The following is a 21,759-nucleotide window of genomic DNA, read 5'->3' on the forward strand; positions in this document are numbered from 1 at the left end:
TCTGCAGAGGTCATTCCTATCTGGTGGTTACTTTTCAGAGACGTCACATCTCCTGTCCATCAAGAGAGCCGTTTCCACCCAGACAAGGAACCTCGAAGATTGAAGCCTCAGCCCAAATTCGAATTGCTCTCCAACGGAAGAAATCTTGATGACGTTCTACACCAATGGATCTATTCAAGAGTTCTCCTACAAATAGCGCTCGAGGATCACTTCAACCTTCACCGATTCAACGACATAAGTTGAAGCTCTGCCGAAATCGCTACTCAGCCTAAAGCTTAACCTCCCCAAAGCTTGAATCGAAGAAGAGAATTCCAAAGCCAAAATCAGTCACTGCTGATTACATATATTCTCTTAGACCTTAGGCAAACCTCTGTTTACCCAGAAGTCAAGGTCAAACTTGCTACAAAGAACTTGTTCTTTGCAGTATAGTTGGCACTCGTTCAAACCTCCTTTCCAAAAGAAAGATTTGAGTGTTTTGAGTGATTCGGAGTTCAGAAGGGTTTTCTGACTCTGAGAGTCTTAGCGCGGGTTGTGCTAAGCAAGAGAAATCCAACGCGAGTGAAGCGTGGGTACTGAAGAAGGGTTCTTCAGTGGTACGGTTGTGTGCACCCGGCAAGCACACGGTTTGGTTTGCAATGCACCTGTTAAGCACTTATGGAGTGGATTGTTGGTCTGATCAACCGACCGTGGATGTAGGAAAGGGTTTTTCCGAACTACGTAAAAATCTATGTGTTGTTTACAGCTTTCAGTTTTACTTTCTTACTTGTGTTGTTTCAATTGATAAACTGAATACTGAATAACTACAAAGAAAAACCTAAGACCAACAATGTGCTCAACTGAGGCTATTACGAAACTAAGTTTAATTTCCCCTGCGTATGATATCAGTTTGACTGATCTATCTTTTTGATAGTCAGGAAGAGTGTTATCATCTCTGTTTTAGCAAACTCGACTGAAGCCCATAAGTGCATCAGTTAAGTTCCAGTAACTTAACTGATAACTCCTTACTGAAGAGCTTTCAGTATCAGTCGTCAACCTTGTTTGGTCAAAACTATTTTCAGTCAACAGGTGTCTTTGTTTGCATGTAAAGTTTCGTTTTGATCTCTAACTGAGATCCCTCTGATTGAGGAATTTGTAAAAATAGCCCATAGGTGTATTTCCCCCCCCCCCCTCATACACCTATTCGAGACCCCCAGGACCTAACAGATGTTGCCTGATTGTGATGAATAAAAAAATTATTCACACGATTTCATAGGAACCATAACCATCATCTAGAGTTACATACACAGTAGAGAATAGTATTAAACATAAGAACCATCGTCCGATCCGGCGTCCGAACCAATATATTCATAAGACCCATAACCACTGTCCGTATTACTGTAAGAGCCATTAGTAGGTGCCGCACCATCATACGAGCCGTAGCCACTATTTTGCGTATGATCGAATGACGCATTACCAGTACTGATGCCTACAGCGTGGTCCACCGGAGCGCTTGTAACTTCTTCGGATGAGGTACTCGAGCTTAAAATCAAGTTGGTTCTACCAGGCAGTGACTCACTCGCAGAGTTGATTTCACGACATGAGAACAAACGCTTCAACAGTTTGAAGTTTAACTCCCCTTCAATAATGTAGCGACGATATTTTTTGTAAACCTACAATATGGTTTATCGCCGACAACTATAATACGTAATATGATATAATACCATAATATATGGAATAGAATTAAATGGTAAAACCTGGCAAAGCATCTCCCATCTGTCGTCGCTTGCGATGACTTTGTTCGTACGCTCACAGTATTGAACTCCACCTTTGCGAATAAGGTTATAGAAATCAAAGTAACGCGCCTCCCACTCTAAGACTTTTTCCGTATATTGATCCAAAGTGATATTGATATTCCATGGAGAACGCGAAAGACGCGCTTGAACTCTCGCAAGAGCCTGTTCGTTGTACTCAGGGTACCCGTTTGCCCATTTCCCAGCGCTTCTGGCCGCATTGAGATTTTTTAACACTAATGTTTCAACTGCACGAGACCATGGAGTCACATAGAAACAACAATCTTGATCAATTGGTTGTGGAGCCATTGTGTAATAATTCAAAATGCTTGTTTTTTTTTTGCTGGAGTCCGTAAAAAATAAATATATTTGTACCAGACATTTAATGCAATGACAAATTTGACTACATGCAGAGCTCTTACCATCTTGATACTGAACAAGTGATAGAGCTGCAGCCGCAGGCTATTGTTTGTTTTTTTGCGTAGTGTAGTCTTTTCTTAACATTTGGGCAAAGTGCAATAGTGTATTCAAAAGTAATAGGTGAGTAGTGTCATACAAATTTGTCGCCTACTATTTTTGCCAGTGATAATGGTCAATTTGAAATGACAACACTGAGAATTGGTAGTAAAAAAAATGGTACGGCAACATCCTCAAAATTTCGAGACTTCGGCAACGAAAGATTTGTCAACCTCCGAAAATAGGCGCCGAACGAAAAAGAGACTTCGGCGAACGAATTGGACGAATCAAATTTATTCGGAAAATAATGAAAGTATTAAGCGCTAGTAGGCCTAAAAAAATATGTAAAAGATAGGCAAAATAAAAATATAGATCAAATAAAACACCAAAAATATGGAATATTCGACATCTGCCGAAACTATTCGCCGAACAGGGAAGACACTTCGGCGAAAAAGCTGCCGGAGTTTAACTATTTTCGGCAACAATAAAAACCATTAAACAGAGCTTTAAATATATTGGCAATTTTTCCCCGAACAAGTACCTTCTAATGATATGTACACTTATAGATTCAAAAACAAAAAAGTTCAAGACATTTGCTATATTCAACAATTTAAACACAATCGTCGAAAAAGTTTACAGCTACCATATTTCCATGTTTTAAGGCTTTAGTAACAAAAATATATATGACCACCCAATAGTATCTGTAGATAAAACTCCTCAAATCCTTGAAAGATTAAAGTTCAAGTCCAAGTCCTGCATCATTACAAACCCAATTTTGTTTAATACATTAATAATAAATAAAAAAAGAGAAAATAATTATAGATGTAATACATAATCAGTTCAAACCTCATAGTCGTCATCCAGATTGGGTATTACTGGTTCTTCATTATCAATAATATTTACATGTCTACAATTATGTGAAATGTAAATTAGTTCATAAATTAATTTACAATATATATAACTAGTGTGTAACCCGTCGAATTTCGACGGGTATCATTTGGTTTATAATTTATATAAAAGAAAAAGGTAAAAATTATTTCTTAATATATTTATAAATTATGGAGATTATTCACTAAAAAAACTGTTAAAATATGATATAAGTCTACGTTACACATCAAACTAAAATGAAAAAATAAATTAAAGAGAACTTTTATGCTTAACATGACTTAGCGAAACGTATATTCAAAAAAATTATTTTCCACCCACTACTATTTGCCACCTATACCCACAACCCGTGGATACCCGCCGCCCGTCTGGTATCCGCCACCTGGTACCCGTCGGATACCCGCAACCCACTACCCGTCGGATACCCGCCGAGGCTTGAGAGGTAGGGGCGTTGCTGCTTCTCGGCGTCGACATCCTGCAATCAACCATCCCACAAATGCAATAAACCACCCAACAAATAAATCACCACGAAACTGCAGCAAATTTTATAAAATTTCAACTTCTTGTACACTACTATTTACAATCCATACCCGCCACCCGTCGGATACCCGTTACCCACTACCCGTCGACTACCAGCCGAGGTTTGAAAGTAACGATAAATATTAGTTGAATAATAGAATAATTCACGCATGGGGACGAATACATAATACGGAAACGATATGATACGGGAACGTAAATACGTCATTTTTTCAAAAAACATGATATGCTACTACTGAGCAGAAAGCAAAATTATCAAAGAGCCGCCGCCAACTAATCTGATCACCTAAACCGTATTTTGGTAGTTTTCTTCTATCCCTGTCAAACCAACTTGTCCATAATCAACTTCCAACTTTATTAAGATACTTCTATATTATTATAACTATCTATATATATATTGAGTTTGGGTGGATCAAGCAAGCACAATTTCCAAATTCTGAATGACAGAACAACATCAAGTCAAAGTTAAACCCATCACTTAAGATTCTGAATGGTAAAAGCTATTAAAATGAATCCAAACTATTAATAAGATACCAAACTAATCACTAATAAAAGGGTTTGTAGCATTCTTAGACGCAGAAGAAGAAAACAACTGCCTCATGTTCTTGTGAACCTTCAAGTTCTGGTAAAAAAACATGTCCAGTGTGATTGAAACTTTACAAAATATAAAAGTTACAGCAGTTCTGGTAAGCACACATATCCATGCATTTCATTTCGTCACCAGAATAAGAGGTTGGTTGCAGTAATCTAAGATCAACAAAGAATATTCCACTCTCTAAAGTCTCGAATTCTTGAAGCACAAACTAACTTGAGAACAACCCATAACTCAAAGTTTCAAAGTACACATATAACACATAAAACTTGTCAACTATAGCCAAATATGGCTACAGACATAGCTCAAGCAACACATGTCTGCAGAAAAAAAATCATAAGAAACTATACTAAAATTAAACAAAATTAATTACAACAAAAGTAACTTAAACCATAGCTCACATAAAACCACTAAATTGACAGCATTGAAGAAGGAAATAAGTGCAAAACGGGATAATAACAATGTAAAGAAGCAACTTACACTTCCAGTGTTGTGTCATGAGGCCAGAAGATCAAACTTACTTGGTCGGAAAGAAACTTGGAACTGAATAAACCAAACAACAAAAATAAGAACCTCAAAGTATGAAAAACAAATACAACCCATTCTTCTCACCATCTATAGTCAGCACTCTATCTCGATATATGAATAAAGACAAAGAAACAATCGGCCCCAATCTTGGAATAGGAATTTCTTAACAAAACTCTAAAAATTCATAATCATAAAAAATTCAAAGATACCCAGTCGATATGCATAATTCTATTTTTCATATCAATCAATTAATGATAATATAGTATATCTAAATAAACAACAATGTGATGGATCAAGAAGACATCATATTTTTTCCTTTTTTACCTTTAGAGCAAGTAAGTTGTTGAGGAGGGCAATATTTGTAGATGAAGTATCAAAAGAACATGTTAATGAGATTTTATTTTTTGTTTTTGGTAGTGAAATTATTAGGAAATAGAACGTAACTTTACATATACTATTTGTGAGTAAGTTCTGCCCCCACTGGGTATTGTTGTTTATTTAATTGTAAACTTTTCATTTTCTATCATCCAAGAAAGAAAGGTACGACTGAGGAATAAAATTTGCAAGAATATATGTACCTTCTGTTATAAACTGTGAGAAATGATCTCTTTTCCGCTCCTACAACAACATAAATTGAACATCATATTGTTAATGAATGAAGAGAACTTCTGGAAAAGATGCCTACCCATTTTCTCTTGTTGCAAAAAAATATATATAAAGTTTATACTTTATAAACATGAAATCAAACAGGTATTTACTATTACATTTTTAATGGGAACAACCCAAACAAATACACTACATGCTAATTATTTTGCTCAAAACCAAATCATTAAAAGTAAAGATTAGCACCTAATTATCAACCATAATTTGAAAGGCTTAACTGGAGAGATAACCTCTCTGCATTGCCAGCCATTATCACACATATATATATCAAAAGATTATCAATTATTATCAAAAGAGTACAACCCGACAACTAAAACAAAAATGAGCCAAAATCGAATTCAAAAAACATACCTTGAAATCTTTTTCCAGGCAATTTTCGGGTGACATACAGAAACAAAGGAGAATACCGTGCGTCTGTAAGAGTGGATGCAGAGGTGAACTAATGAATTTATCACTAAACATCTAGGTTTTGAAGTTTCCATTGTTAAACAATTACCTAAATGATTGTATATACTTTTAATCTTTCCAAAATTTGTTCTTTCTAAGTAGAGACCCAATCATTCTATATTTACAATTGTACTTTCCTAAAAGAATACTTACCATGTCAGAGGAGGTGGCAACAGCGGTAATGGCGATTTCTAGCCAGACGGCCGAGTGGCGGCCGACGAAGAGAAGCAGACAGAGGCGATTGCGGCCTTCCCGTACGCAACATTCATTGAAATATCTCACTCGTCGATGTTCCCACGAAGAACGGGCCATCGGCGACGGGGGAGAGAATGAATTTGGGGACGAAATTGAGGCTTGAGCAGCAGATCGCGGCGGTGAGAGGGGCAGATCGCAACGGTGGGGGAATGGGGAAGGAGGTCGGGTGGTCCAGCGAAGCAGATCGCGGCGGTGGAAGGGAGAGCCGGTGTGCAGAAAAGACAACGAAGGGAGAATCTATCGCAGCGGTGGGCGAAGGTGGAAGGAGAGCCGGGTGGTCCGGCGAAGCAAATCGCGGCGGTGGGAGGGGCAGATCGAGCGATTGGGGAATGGAGAGCCGAAGGGGGTGGGGAATTGAGAGCGGAGGCAGAAAAGATTGCGAAGGGGATTTGGGAATTAGGAGTGATAAATTATTTGGTTAGTGTTTTAAAGATTAAATAATAAAATATGATGTGGAATTATATTGCCACGTCAGCGATAGAGAATTGAGCTAGAGGCTCTATAATTGCAGGGATTTTAAATCTTGAATTCTTAGATAGGCCACGTAGGACCCCGGATTAAGGAGAGCGCATGAATCCTTAATCGTATTATATATTGACTAGTATTAACTAAAAAATTCAATATCAGAAAGTACAAGAAACATACCCTAGAATCAGCACGAATCCAACCAAAATTTTCATCCCAAGTGTCATATGGGACATCATTATCATGAGAAGCTGATGGCATAGCAAAGGGTGCACGATTACTAACATCGTCGGAGTGGTGCAACTTACGTTTGTGAGATGGACGAGTTTGGCAACCTGTCAAAATACAATTGATGATATAAAGATGAGAATAATAGTACAATATATTCTTATGACACAAAACATGTAAAATATATTTAACCCCACATGCTTTCTTGCGGGGTATTTGTTGGTTAGCCTTGCCTTTAGAGTCGTCAGTTGGAGTGGGATTTACAGGTTCTTCATTATCAATAATTTTGGCATATGCCTACAATTATATCAAATATAAATTAGGTAAAAAATTGCACAAAAAATATATAAGTAGTAATAAATAAGTACTTGAATATCACAAAGTACAGGAAAAATACCACAGAATCAGAATGAGTCCATGGAGAAGTAGGTGTGTCATTAGGATTAGCAGTGCCCTGAGAACCACATGGCATATCAAACGATGTACAGTTCCTAACATTGTCCGAGTGCTTCAACTTACGTTTCTGAGATGCACGAGTTTCACAACCTGTTACATACAATTGATGGTATAAATATGAGTATGAAAGATGAGAATAATAGTACAATACTACAATATATTCTTCTACATCTATCCTGCTTGCTTGTTCGATACTTTTCGGCCAATGGCAAGAACTTTCGGCCAGTGCGAATGGCAAAATATTTCGGCGCGTGGCAAAAAAATTCGGCCAACGGCAGAAATTTTCGGAAATTTTCTTAAATTGTTCGGCATGTGCCAAAGATTTTCGGACAACTCACCTGCTTTCTTCTTCGGTATTTTCTCCTTGCCCTTGCATTTAGATCTATCCCAGTGTCTTTCAATTCTTGCATTCGTTTCACATGTGTTTTTGCCACTTTCGGATTTCGAAATGCAACACCTCCTTTCGGCAAGTTAGGCTTTTGTCTTGCCGAGGCATTTGACGCTTCTTTCGAACCATAAATGTCACAGCCCAAAACCATTTACTTCCTTTGCAAATTTTATTTGAAAATTATTATATTTTCGAGTTATTAATATATATATATCTATAAGTCGAGTTTGTGATGAATCTAGTCGCGCCCCTAGTTAGATGTGACTTTGAACTATAAATTATACGTATTGAAATAAAAATTTATTTTCTCAAATATTCTTTTAATATGAAGTTGGGCCTAAATGAGTATTTGCATAATTTTTACAGTGGGCCTTATTTTATTTAGATTGGGCTAAACTATATTTCAAGCTCATAACATTTCTAGTAGAGTATTAATTCCTCTTGCTGATTAATTTTTGAGATTTTCCATCCAAGCAGCAGTTTTTAAGAGAGAGCAAAACGTGTATTCTCCCTAGCCACAATTCTATCTCTCATCTTTGGCCACATCATTTTTCTTGAACGGCAAGCACAATCACCTCAGCCACATATTTTTCTTGAGAAGCAAGTTCTATCATTTCTGCAAAAGTAATTCACCCTATTTAAATCTCGTTCTATCATTCCCAATTCACAAACCAACAAATCAACTACTGATTTACTTCTTACTCTGTTCGTAAATCTCTGCTCTTTTCACTACAGAATTTCCACTGGTAACTTTAATTATTTTGTACTTATTCACAATTTTCTTCATTATTTTCACATCTGCATCAAAAACCAAATTCTGTTTCTTTTCTTTACACTGCATAAATGCATCAATTTCATAAGAAAAACCAAATTGAACAAATCTCAAAAGAAAATAGAAGTGGTGAAAGAGGGATGGTGGCTTAGAAACAGGGGGCGGTTGGGCAGCAGTACCGCCGGCGCTGCACGCCACGGCGGCGGACGGAGGAAGAGAAGGGGCAGCGGTGCGGTGGTCTTGGCCGCTGCTATGCTGGCCCGGTCGGACGGATGGAGAAGGCGCCTGGGCAGCGCCGCTGTCGGCGCGGGGGCGGCGATGGTGGTGCTGTTGTCGGCCAGGAGAGAGAAGGGAGGTGAGGGCGATGCCGGGCAGGAATAGGTGGCGACGAAGGGTCGCCGGAGAAGGAGAAGGAGCGGCTGCGGCTGGTGCGGCACGGACAGGGGCAGGGGAGGAGGAAGAGAGATGAGGGAGAAGGGCGAGAAGTGAGGGAGAGTGAGAGGGAGACAAGAGCTGAGGGAAGACAGAGAGAGGTCGAAGGGAAGGAGTGATGAGGCGGAGCCGCTGGCCTCCAACGGCGGCGTGCCGTTTGGTGGCGGCGGCAAGAGGCCGAGAAGAGGAGAGGGAGAAAGGGAGGCTGGGGGCTGCTGTGTGTGGTGTGCGTGAGTTGTGTGTGTGTGATGTATGTAGGTGTAGGTTTAAATTGGGGGTTTTGAAATAATGGGTTGGGCCTAGTTTGATTTTAAATTGTATACATTTAAGCATTTGGGCTTCATTTTAATTACTTTGGGCTGCAGATTTTCTTTTAACTAAGTTGGAAATTGCCCTTAAATCTTTTTATTAATCAAAATTTTCATAAAAAAAATATATTTTATTATTTAAATTATTAGATCAATGATTTTAATGGTCTTATGTAAAATTCTTAAAGTTTAAATTATTTTAAAGTTCAAATAGGCCCTTATATTTTTATTATTTGAATTTATCTGGCTAGGTGCGGCGCGACTAGGACGTTACTTTTAATTGATTTACTCAAGTTTGCATTCAAGTTGAAGTTCAAGTTCAAGTTCAAAATTCAGGTGTGGGATTTATTTCAGTACATGCCCGTGGTTAATTCTTGTCTATTTTAATATTATGTGTGTACCATATGTGTTGTGAATTACATTTATCGCTAGGGGCCGGCTGAATCGGTCCAGGACTTCACCGTCGTTGGTATGCCACAATGCGATTTGAGGATTATGTATCGCTAGGGGCCCATTGAATGGGTCCAGGATGGAAAGATCCTTGGTATGCCACAATGCGATTACATATTACAGGGTTGCAACCATTATATTGAGGATGTCGCCAGGGGCCCGTAAATAGGGTCCGGGACTTTAAAGTCCTTGGATTGCCACAGTGCGAATATTGAGGATATGTATGAAATGACTGTATGTGTTACCGTTTTATTAACTTGGACAATGATTGCATGTTCTCACACTGAGTGTACCCTGTATGCTCATCCCATATTCAACATTTTCAGGTTTTTAAGACCGGAGGCGCGTGGAAGGTCGAATGGCGAATCAAATATTTTAAATTTAGTTTTACTTGAAGATGTTATGTTGAGTAAAGTATTTTAAAATAAGATATTTATTTCTTTATTTTCACATTAAATATTTATTTATAGTCATGATTTTTCGCGTGCGTTTTCATTTAAATTAAATTGGATTTGGGTGTCACAATAAACCTCCTCACGCAATGATGCTAGGCGGTTCATAATAAGGCCACGCTTATCACTATGTAGTTTTGCATATTCGGCAAGATCATATGTCGACCGCATCAAGTGATTCACAAAGGCCAAACTGGATATATGCAGCTCCGGATCATTCTCTACAGCGTTGCCGAAATCTAGATTCATCGAAATTCTATTCTTCGCCAACTGAGATAGTCTCGTCAACAAATATTCTTTTGGAATGCTTTTCACATTCATAAGATAATAAATCTTGAAAATGTGAGAACACAAAAATCCCGCTATTTCGAAAAGACGACAAGTGCAGGTAGAAAGGTCACTTGACCTATTGAATTTAACAACCCTCGGGTTCCCACCAGAGTTACCAGAAGACACAGTGAATTCTATGTCATCCGAAGCATAACTTGATGGCCCTTTGATTAAATCAACATTCATTGAATAACTAGCCTCATGCTCCAATTTTCGAAAGACACTTCGTGTCAAGAATTTAGCTGCACTATTCAACAATTCATTGTTTTGCACAAATAACCCTGACATTCCTATACAGAGTGCATCCTCTTCAGCTTCTTTTCGCCGCCATTGAATTTGTACTTCTTCAAACTTAAGCACAAAATCATGTAATGATATGCTTGCACTACAAAGGTTCTTAATAACCTTGTTTGTTACCTCACTACGCGATGTTGCATGTAGGCCGGCACAAAATCGCTGATTTGTAAAGACAGAGGACCACCTCTTTTTCAACCCGTACATGGTATTAAACCATTTATTCTCGGCAAGGTCGTATTCATCAATCATACACATCCACGTTACTTCAAATTCATCCTCAGTGTCACATCCATTCATACAATGAAACCAAGCTTTTTTGAAGAGTGAATTCCCATTCAACTTCCCAAAATGCGATGGTGCGTTTTGGTTGATATGCCACTAACATAGACGATGACTAGCGCTCGGGAATATGGAATCAATTGCATTCATAAGCGATTGGCATTGATCCGTAAAAATTATGTCCGGTTGTTTCGAATCCATAGACTCAAAGAAAGTGGAAAGTAACCATTCGTAAGATCGGGTGGTTTCATCAGATAGGAAACCAATTCCAAAGATAACATTCTTCAAATGATGGTTCACACCAACAAAAGGAACACAAACAAGCTTGTATCTGTTGGTCCGATATGTACTATCTACAGACAACACATCTCCGAAATAATCGTAATCCAAAGAGCTGCGAGAGTCTCTGAAGAAAAAATTCATAAGTCGCCCTTCATCATCTACTTGAAAGTCAAAATAAAAGAATGCCTCACTATTCGACATCTTACTGAAATATTGAATAAGGCTATTTGCATCACCGTTTTCCACTTTTGTCTTCATCTTTGTGCCATTAATGTGATTATAAGCACCCTTCCGTGTAAAACCACAATTTTGTGGCCCGCCTGACTCCTTCTCAATGAATGCACAAGCCCGAGAGATGCCAATGCCTGCTGAATTCATTGCTTCTATCAAAAGTTTCTTAGATTTAGACAAAGAACGGGCCGAGCGTAACAAATACGACTGGTCAGAGGGGAATAATTCATGATTGTGCTCTTTGTACCAAGACCTCACTTTCCATGGTTGATTACGTCTGCGTGACACCCTTAGCTTTGCCTTACACATGGTCTTCCGATCTTGCTTATTGTAAGTAGCCATCCCTCTATCCAATGATGTCTTCGTTTCACTCTTACCATGGCAAGAGCAAAGAAATGTTTGGTAACTACATATTTTAGTACGATTAAAGTAACCTTTGTTATCTCTTGTCACGCTAAACCCCTTCAGTCTTGCATACTCGCAATATAAAATATAAGCTGCTTCGGGATCATTCACAGATTTTCCAACCTCTAATACCATCTCAAGTACATCAATCCTATTAAGTAGATCGGCAAATTTGCCACAATCGTGCTCAACATGTTGCTCATCTTCAACATTTTCCTCAACTTCTTCAAGACTTTGATCCTTATCTCCGTCTCCAACATCTGAATTATCATCACAATCTTCATTTCTATTTTCAACATTATTTTCATCAACAAATGCTTCCTTCCTTGACAATACTTCATCTTCATCGCCAACCTCATTAGATGGATACTCGTTCAAATCAAAATCCATCATTAACCTATAATGACACAAAAATCATTTGCAATACGAACAAAAGTAATTCATATCACTATAACAAGGAAATCGCCGAAATAATTCAAAAGTTGCCGAAAATTTACAAAAAATTCATAAATAATTCTTATAGCTGTCGAAATATTTTAAGAATTGCCGAAATAATTGAAAAACTGCCGAAATATTTCAAATATTGCCGAAATAATCCAATAACTGACGAAAATTTTAAAAAATGACAAAATAATTCAAAAGCTTTAATTAGATAGAAATCATATATCGGCAGGTTTTTCGGCATGATTATATATAATTATTAAAAAAATCACGCATTTGACAGAAAAAAACAGCCGAAATTATGAAAAACCCATGAAACATGAAACAAGATAAGAAAATCATCATGTTGAGTTTAAAAAAAAAACTTACGAACATCATATTATAATAATCATAAATAACAATGGACGAATCTAATTAGCAAAACATAAAATCAGCAACAACAACCGAAAAAAATGGAAAATAAAAAATGAAACTTCAAACGTGGATTAAGAAAACAAAAATTCGCAGCCCTTACAAATGATACAACAACCTCACGATTTAAATTCCAAAATTCGAGCTTACGGAGCTTGCGATTTAATTTTGATATGAAAACAATGAAGAGTTTCAAAATGAACTGATAGATTCGTAGAAAAGAAAAGTAGTCCAACAGTCTCGTAAATATATCAATAAAAAAGTGTCATTCCAAAAAGGGCGGCAAAAATAAAAAAATTTAGGTTGGGCGGAGGTTTTGCCAGCATAAGTTGCCCAATTCTGATGCCGAATTATAACGTGCCCCGAGAACGTAATGATGACTTCACGGAAGGAGTTAACAGCATTAACTCAACTCTAGAAAAGAAAATTCAAAATTCATAAATAGTGTAAGGACACATGTCGACAATCAAGTATGAGGGTACTGGGCACCTTTGTGCGGGATAGAATTTACCCAATTTTGCGGGTAACAGGTATTACCCGAATACTCGCTTATTTTTTAATTTAATCGTTTCTATATAATTTAATATTATTTCATTATTAGAAATTGGTAAAAAAGAAAAAAAAAAAATTACACGAAACAGAAGCCAAAGTTCTTACGTCTGATTCTGAACTCTTGCAGTAGATTTGGTATTAGACACCCCTATTTGGAGTAGATTTGGCATTGTAAATAATAAAATCAGCATTCAAATAAAAGAATTTTTGAGGTTTCGGTCGCCCGTGCTGCGTATTGCAATGGAAAATAATGAGTTTGTCTACGAAACCCTAAGTTCCCTTGGCACCGACGAAACGCCCACCCCTCCGCCGCCGGCGTCTTCATCCTCCGAGATTGAACCGTACATTGTTTTGCGCAACCATATTTCGCTCTCCACTATCCAATATCCCTCTCCGGAATCCGCTGCTCCTGACTACTTCTCTCTCGACGTGAACGAGGCAGTAGATAACGAGACATCGATTTCATCGACTCCTCTGCCATCGCGCGAAGCCAGGAACACCTCCTCTGCAGCGTCGGATAGAACTCTGGAAGGCAATTGGTTTCGCGCCAATTCTCGCTTCAAAAGCCCTATGCTTCGTCTGCACAAAGGTTTGAGTGTTTTCTTCTTCTTCGTATTCGCGTTAAAGTTGATACAGCGTATACAAGTTGTTTTTGCTACGATCTTTGTTTAACTATTGCTTAGAGTTCTTGAGATACTGGTAAGTGCAGAACCAGCTCTTTCGAGGCTTCCCATGCTTTGTATTATTGATTTTTGCTACTAAGATAGACCTTGTTGAGATGATTATCTCGGATATTCACAGAAGTATCTGATTTTTGTGGGCGTGCAGAGATACTTGATTTTTGTGATTTTTTGTCGCCAACTGCTGAGGAGCAAGAATCTAGAACCACTGCTATAAAATCCGTGTTTGATGTGATCAACTACATCTGGCCTAATGCTGTGGTACATTGTTGGAATGTATTTTCGTGCGCACAAATGAATTTTTGGGGTGAGTGGTGTTATTTACACTATCATGACTACTTTCTATAAATTTGACACGCAGGCCGAAGTTTTTGGATCATTTGAGACGGGGCTTTACCTTCCATCCAGTGATATCGATGTAAGCTTCTCAGTTGTTTGTCGTGTTACTGGGTATTTTGTATATTGTTTTCTGATTAATTGGAAATAGGTTTGTAACTTTGTAGTTGAAGTTGCATCTTTCTTGAAATGTGATGACTGAGTTTCAAGCACAATACTTTTGTGCTCATCTGTTAATTTGCAGAATTCAATTATTACTTTTATCTCGGAGTTTATTTCATCTTGCGAGCCATGTAGAAACATTCCCAAGCAATATAAATTGATAAACCAGATAATGCACCAATCATGATATAAATAAATCTATGTACTTGTGTGTTGTGCTCGTTTGACGAGTATACATCAGTGTCTCAAAAGTATTTGCCACTGTGTAATTGTCATACTGCTAGAGTAATTAAGGTTTCATCTGAGCCCATGAAAGGTTGGGAAATTGACTAATGTTGTCCAAAGCTTATCCATTAGTTTGTAGTTATGGGAAGAGGTCTGTACATTCTTTTGTGTAAAATAATTATTATGAACATGCGTAAGAAGTCTGTATCATGAACAGTCTTACTCAACAATTGATCACTTGGCAGGTTGTGATATTAGGTTCAAATGTAAGAAGTCCTCAGATAGGCCTTCAGGCTCTCTCCAGGGCACTTTCTCAAAGAGGGATTGCTAAAAAGATGCAGGTATATTTCACGCTTTAAACTGACTCTTGCCAAACTTGTGCTTTATCATACATAACTGTCTTCTTTATTTCACAATATTAGGTTATTGCAAAAGCACGGGTACCGATTATCAAATTTGTGGAGAAAAAAAGTGGTTTTGCTTTTGATATAAGGTTAGTCTTCTTAGTTTCTTCCACAAGATATGATTTGGCAGATAACTGTCAAGTAATTTAGTAACGAGTAATTCCATTAGCAGCCTATACACGATATTTGTCATCGTGAAGCATCACATTTCCATTTTGCATTTTGTGATAATAGTGGACTTGCAGAAACTTCTTGAAATGTTGTTCACTTATTGGTTTATATATTTAGGGTTACATACCACCATCTAGTAATGGGATTAATTCTCTTGAAGAGAGGTAATACACAAATCCATATATTCTTATTGAGAAAATATGTTAAAATATGATCCTTGGTGGATATGAGGGCATAACAAACAGAAAGGAAAGAGGAGATCTGTACTATTATTTCATGTGGAATAAACCATAATCTAGCTGCATTTCTTGCACAACTTTTTATCTCCTCTCTCAACCCCCAACCCACATTTCTTAGAATCAGGATCACTTTTCCATTAAGGAAAAGTGAGCGTCTCTATATTCTTAATCTCCCACGATAGGTTGGGACATTGACTATGAGTCCACCAAAAGCAATGTTGTAATGCTGCTCCTTCCATGGCGTCTAGGCCGTGATCTCCTTACAAGCTTCATCAAGGTGGCTTGCGGCTTCATACGTTTTTTGCGCAACTGATGCAGCTGCATAGGAACTATTGGATTGATGGAGCGGCTGGAGCTGCTCGTTGAGGCTTTGCATCAAGATGCGATATGCTGACATAATCACCTTTACCTCCTCCGTTGACTTCTTTCCCGCAAATATCTTTGTTGCCAACACTCTCTTTTTTTTTTTTCTTGCAATGTCACCATGGATGTGGTCATTTTTTTTTTTTTTTTCATGCAAGGTCTCCATTGATTGATTTCTGCCAAAAAGGCTTCTTTCCCTTCCTCTAACTTTCGGTTCTCTTATCTATCACTATTCGAATTGCGTGACATTTGATCTGATATGCAGGTCGGACCAAATTGTTAGAGCACGAAAAAACCTAATTGAATTGGACCAATAAACAGTGATTTATTAACTGAAAGGAATAACTAGAATGAAATAGCAAGAATGAAATAGCAAAGAACAGGAGAAGAATCCCCTGCCAAAGAGATGAAGGCCTAGTTCACACAAAACATGTCCTACCCTAGCATAGCAGACGCCGATTCCAATTGACCTAAAATCCTGAAAAATCCCTTATGATTGCCACTGATTCTCCCTTCAGCGAGAGATTCTATCTGAAACAGCCATGCTCTTCTGTATCCCTAAATTGGCTTTTCAGGGGAAGCAGGAGTTGCTAGAAATATACGTATTCTTTCTCCTACAGTTTTATATTATGTAACCCTATTTTTCTGGGTATTTTGTTGATGTATGCTCCAGTCTGCCATATAGAGATCCATGTAATATTATCTTGCATAATGCAGGCTGAACATCATTTCTCATTGTTTTGCATCTAATTAACGTGTATACCTGTATATGAACTCTCAGTTTTATATATTTTGTATATATTCCTTTTGAAATTAATATGTCTATCTATAACAGTTTTGATGTTCATAATGGACCCAAAGCTGCAGAGTTTATAAAGGTATTCACTGTTTTTCTGGCTGTTGGATTCGTTTGTTTAATGTGGTTGGTGTTAATTTCTATTCACTTTATTTTATTCTAATTCGTTTATTTATCTTTTATGAAGGATGCTGTGTCTAGATGGCCCCCTCTGAAACCACTGTGTCTGATTTTGAAAGTTTTCCTGCAGCAAAGAGAGTTAAATGAGGTAACATATGTTTTGTTGTTTTCCCTCAGATTGCATTTCTTGCAATCACATTTCTATTTAGCTTAACTTGCCCCTATCTTCCAGGTTTACACAGGTGGAATTGGATCCTATGCACTTCTTTCTATGCTTATAGCTATGTTACGGGTAACTAACTAACTAACTATACTGGTTTTACAATAGGTAAAGTCAGTTAATGAAAAATCGCTTCATTTTTCATTCGTTTTACTAATAACTAGACCGTGATATGTTTCAAAAATTTCTTTGGCTTTTCTGTTGGGTGTAACTGGCAACCATGTTTGCATGTACCACGTCACTGCATTTTACTGTTAAAGGGGATATAGGTTTCTGTTGTTATTCATATTATCTCACTTCAGTGGACCATGCATGGTAATGGTAATTCAAAGTCTGAAACTAAATTTGATCTCCAATTAATTCTAGATTTGGGTCAATCAAGTTGGGTAGTAAACTTGAGTTTGTGGGTAAAATCTGGCATAAGATCGTTGCTAACTGCATGTTAAGAATATATGTTCCTTTTATTATTCATGTTACCTCACTACTGTGGATCGTATATGGTAAAATGGTAATTTCAGTGTCTGAAACTAAAGTTAAGCCCAGATAAATTATAGATTTTGGTCACTCGAGTCTGGTAGTGTAACTCATAGTTCCTCTCTCAGTGTAGAAGTATAGCAAACTTACGTTTCTGGGTTAAATGTGGCATAAGATTAATGCTAGCTGCATGTCAAGGATATGTGGCGAAAGCCCCAGATTTCATATGTTGAGGCAATCAAGTATTTACGGAAGATGCTATCTTTGTGATGAATCTGATGATTGAGTATCTTATTTAATTATTTAACGGTTGCAATTTGAGCCTAATTTGGGTAAAATTTGTATAAGATGGATGCTAGTCAGAGAGCCTTCAATGTCTGAAAGAATTACAGAGCTCCACTGAATTGTACTTTTGGACTTTGTTTATGGTTTTTGAGCATATTCAATATTCTTTTTTGAAGAAACAAAATCCCTTCATGCTATTGTACTGAAGCATTTTCAATATTATGAGTAGTGTCGTCTTCTTAATACAAGCATACCAGTTCTTTCTCTTTTTTTGTAGCTTCCTCTATCCCAATTTGATTGGTGATCTTGTTCTGTTCTTTTTGCCTCTGTTTGGCTGTAAAAATGTGTTCAACTGCAATGAGATTTAAAGCTGTCCAATTGCAAAAAACCCTGGCATAAATATTCTCTGTTGTAAAAACTGGGTTGTAGGTGAATAAGGACCTTATATAATGTCTTTATTTGGCTTTTCTCATGATATGTTTTCTAAACATCTCTCCTTCAAATTTTGCCTGATATGTTATTTTTCAGACTCAGCAAGATAACCAAACTTCTCCAGAATGTAACCTAGGAGTCTTGCTGGTATGTTGTTACTCTTTCTTACCATATTGCATAATTAGTTTTAATGTATCTGAGGCATGAGTTAGAAAACATAATTTAGTCATACCATTTGCTTTTGATTTTAAACTACCTCTTACTTGATTTGTCATTTGAGATTTTTGTGCAGCCTATTAGAGACTTAACCTTTGAAAATATTAAGAAAACTTCCTTAATTTAAAAATCAAAACCAGAAATTTAACACAATTTTCTTGTGGATGTTAGGTAAATTTTTTTGACATGTACGGGTGTAAATTAAACACAGTTGATGTTGGCGTATCTTGCAATGGTGAAGGCACTTTCTTCCAAAAATATAGTAAAGGGTAACTAGTTGTCCATTTAATTTTTTATTGGTTTTTGTAATTTAATTTTGAATTTCTCTTATTTTTGCATAAAACCTGCTTTTCTGATTTTCAGATTTTCAGTTGAAGGCAGGCCATCTCTTATTGCCATTGAAGATCCTCAGGTTACCTACCCTTTGAATTCTGATTTATTCTTGCATACCCCGAAACAACTATCAGCCAACTCTATGATTTTATCATGGGATGAGTGTATCAGTGGGCTGTATAGAATTTTTATGTTTTATTTATATTTATGACACAATATAATACTCACCTCTTCTGGCTCTTACAAATGAAAGTGGATAATTTCCCCCATTGCATAGATTTTATTTTGTAATTCGTGCATTTATATGTGAAAACAGGCTCCAGATAATGATATAGGGAAGAACTCGTTCAACTATTATCAAGTGAGTCTCTTTATTACCTTTTTATAAGTTCTTGTTTCCCTTACTTTGTCAAGATGCACTAGTCACTCGAATAAAGTTGGGACTAGAGATGTTGCTGTTTTTCATTGTGATTTCAACTTAATCCTGGACAATCTTATGGAATCAGTGTTTCCTAACAAGCTATTTTCTTATAGAAGCCAACAATTTGCTCGTGCAAATTGGAGAAGCAAATATTGCTATATATTTTGGGAGATTTACTCCACTTAGGGTGCATTTTTTGAGTGATAGGATAGATTGATAAAAACATAGGATTGAGTATTTGAAGGATAAGTTGGTTAAACAAGTTCAAAATTAATCAATGCATTAAAGTAAATGGTAGATTAGCTTGGATTTTTGTATCAATCAATCCTATCACTAAGGGTGCGTTCTCTTTGGTTGTAAATTTATCATGGGAAAAGGAAGGATAAACAAAATTTCACCCTTTAAATCCTTTCTTTTTTTTCCCACATTTCTTACTTGACCATTAATCATTCCTCATGTACACTACAAATGAGGGATAATATTATCACACCATTTTTGGAGGGATAATATTATCCCACCTTTGTAGTGTAAATGAGGAATGAGTAAAGGTCAAGTAGGAAATGTGGAAAAAGAAATGAAGGATTTAAAGAGTGAAATTTTGTTTATCCCTCCTTTTCCCATGATAAATTTACAACCAAAGAGAACGCAGCCTAAAAGTAAATGTCCCTTAGTCAATCATTTGAGTGTTTTTGTAGTATCAACTTCCTCATTTGTTTTTAGACATTAGTTTACCTATTATTTTTGGTTGATTGCTGCAAATGAAACCATCTTCACCCCCAATTTGTAATCTCATCATCACTTCAAATGTTTGCAATTTGAACACCATCTCTTAAATTTGGCAAATTACATCCCCATTTTTTCAGTGTTGTTGAGTTATTTATGGACTGTTACAATCAACTACACCTGGTTTCATGTTGAATATGTTTGCATCACTTGCTGAGGGTCAGATTTTGGGTGTTGTGCAGGCTAGATCTGCTTTTGCAATGGCTTTTACTACATTAACTAATGCAAAGGCCATACTGCATCTTGGTCCGAACAGGAGTATTCTTAGTGCTATAATTAGGCCAGATGCGGTGTTACTGGAACGAAAGGGTGGGTCTAATGGGAAGCTGACATTCAATAACTTATTCCCCGGTGCTGGAGAGCCGTTGGAGCGACTGCTTGGTGATCAGCAGGAAATTTACTGTAACTGGGCCTTAAATGATGAAGAAGAACCACTTCCACGTGGAAGTGGAATTCCTGGTGATAGTGATGTGAAATCATCAGGACAGAAAAGAAAGGCTACTAAGGAGAGAAGATCTTCTAAAAAGGTAAAAGGTCATGGCACCTTGACGGTAGACAGACACGAAAATGGCTCAGTGAAAGAGCAGAGTGCAAAGAAGCGGAGATCGAGACACTATCAAAATGGTAGCTAATCACTAATTTTGGGGACTCAATTAAATTTAATTTTGCAGGAAACCCTAATTTCAATAGGAATCATGGCCTAGTTGTATCATTTCAATTTGTATAAATTTATTTCACATGTTTACAAGGTTGATAGGACTTTTATGATATAGGAAATGCTATCATGTAACTTGAAGAGATTTAAGTTTTTTGTTCCTTACTATCTCTGGCTCTGTCCAGTCGGTAGAAGAATCCTTGATTTTATTCATTTCTCCTAAACCTGCTGGGCTTAATCATGCTCAAGTCTGCGTAATCTCGTCTATTACTTGTGAATTTCTTAGACAGTGTTTGCCTGAGCTTATTTTAGAGAATTTATAATCTTCAACAATTTATAAGATATAATGTCTCAAGACCTTAATGCAGAACCAATTTTTGTTCATCGATGATATTAACTCTCAAATCATGAATTGAGTCCGATAATCAAATACAAATAAAGTTAGTTTGAAAATGATTGGTAGCATCTGAGAAGTGTTCCTCAAAGCACCTTAGAAGTGTAAATGTGGAAGCACCTCATAAGTATTCCACGCTAAGGACGTGGAAGTAGGGATGTCAATTCAGCCCGAAATTTGTGGGGTTGTGGCTTGATTAACCCGTCAATTCGAGAAGGTTAGAGCTGAAAATTTTCAACCCGACAAAAATTATAACCTGATTAGCCCCGTAACCGAATAATCCGACATCTGATAGGGTCGGCTCGAAATTAACCCGAAACTCTATAGGACTGACCCGAAAATAATGTGTTCACTTGATTATATGAAAATTATCTCTCGCTATTTGATTTTCAACTTCATTAGTTTGCTTATGAAAATTAGTATAATAAGATATTTTTTTTCAAAAGTTTGTGAAATGTATTTTAATTCAATATTAGAATATTCAATATTAAAAAGTTATACTCATCATTTCACTTCTCTATATTTTTTATTTAATACGTAATACTCTCTCTGTTCACAAAGAGTGTGTGGTGGAGTGGAGGACACGAGTTTTAATAAAAAAGTTGGAAGATGTGATTTTAGTGTTAAAGGGTAATATTGAGTCCATCAAATTATAAAAATGAAGAGTGGGTATTTAGTAAATATTGAGCGTGAATGAGGTTTAAAGTATAAAAGAGATTTCTAAAAAAAGAAAGCACAC

General features: G+C 37.0%; 3 protein-coding genes and 1 long non-coding RNA gene across 7 annotated transcripts; 2 read left to right on the forward strand and 2 right to left on the reverse strand.

Moving 5' to 3' along the window:
• Nucleotides 1–3,279: 3,279 nt before the first annotated feature.
• LOC130987036 (uncharacterized) lies at nucleotides 3,280–6,653 on the reverse strand. Of its 4 annotated transcripts, XM_057910602.1 has the most exons (5): nucleotides 6,031–6,645; nucleotides 5,782–5,844; nucleotides 5,346–5,385; nucleotides 4,720–4,782; nucleotides 3,280–3,585 (listed from the first exon to the last, which is right to left on the reverse strand). In XM_057910602.1, exons 1-4 carry the CDS (start codon nucleotides 6,187–6,189, stop codon nucleotides 4,757–4,759), a joined length of 288 nt encoding a protein of 95 aa, XP_057766585.1. In that variant the 5' UTR covers nucleotides 6,190–6,645; the 3' UTR covers nucleotides 3,280–3,585; nucleotides 4,720–4,756. The 4 variants fall into 4 exon arrangements, with proteins under 4 accessions (XP_057766585.1, XP_057766584.1, XP_057766586.1 ...); XM_057910603.1 differs by lacking the exon at nucleotides 3,280–3,585 and having other exon boundaries at nucleotides 4,274–4,782; nucleotides 6,031–6,646; XM_057910601.1 differs by lacking the exons at nucleotides 4,720–4,782; nucleotides 5,346–5,385 and having other exon boundaries at nucleotides 6,031–6,653.
• A 1,692-nt stretch (nucleotides 6,654–8,345) lies between these two features.
• On the forward strand, nucleotides 8,346–10,009 carry LOC130987048 (uncharacterized). The gene is made up of 3 exons (XR_009089556.1): nucleotides 8,346–8,415; nucleotides 9,433–9,517; nucleotides 9,614–10,009. It is a non-coding gene; the product is annotated as an uncharacterized LOC130987048 (long non-coding RNA).
• A 1,079-nt stretch (nucleotides 10,010–11,088) lies between these two features.
• On the reverse strand, nucleotides 11,089–12,297 carry LOC131025860 (protein FAR1-RELATED SEQUENCE 5-like). Its single transcript, XM_057955647.1, has one exon. The coding sequence runs from the start codon at nucleotides 12,295–12,297 to the stop codon at nucleotides 11,089–11,091; it is 1,209 nt and encodes a 402-aa protein (XP_057811630.1).
• A 1,092-nt stretch (nucleotides 12,298–13,389) lies between these two features.
• LOC130987030 (uncharacterized) lies at nucleotides 13,390–20,874 on the forward strand. Its single transcript, XM_057910589.1, has 13 exons — nucleotides 13,390–13,900; nucleotides 14,140–14,252; nucleotides 14,353–14,409; nucleotides 14,960–15,055; nucleotides 15,137–15,207; nucleotides 16,727–16,769; nucleotides 16,875–16,955; nucleotides 17,040–17,099; nucleotides 18,315–18,365; nucleotides 18,606–18,703; nucleotides 18,798–18,846; nucleotides 19,084–19,128; nucleotides 20,154–20,874. The coding sequence occupies exons 1-13, from the start codon at nucleotides 13,552–13,554 to the stop codon at nucleotides 20,601–20,603; spliced, it is 1,563 nt and encodes a 520-aa protein (XP_057766572.1). The 5' UTR covers nucleotides 13,390–13,551; the 3' UTR covers nucleotides 20,604–20,874.
• The last annotated feature ends 885 nt before the right edge of the window (nucleotides 20,875–21,759 follow it).

The sequence above is a fragment of the Salvia miltiorrhiza genome, chromosome 5, assembly GCF_028751815.1.
Source record: "Salvia miltiorrhiza cultivar Shanhuang (shh) chromosome 5, IMPLAD_Smil_shh, whole genome shotgun sequence".
NCBI classification, from domain to species: Eukaryota; Viridiplantae; Streptophyta; class Magnoliopsida; order Lamiales; family Lamiaceae; genus Salvia; species Salvia miltiorrhiza.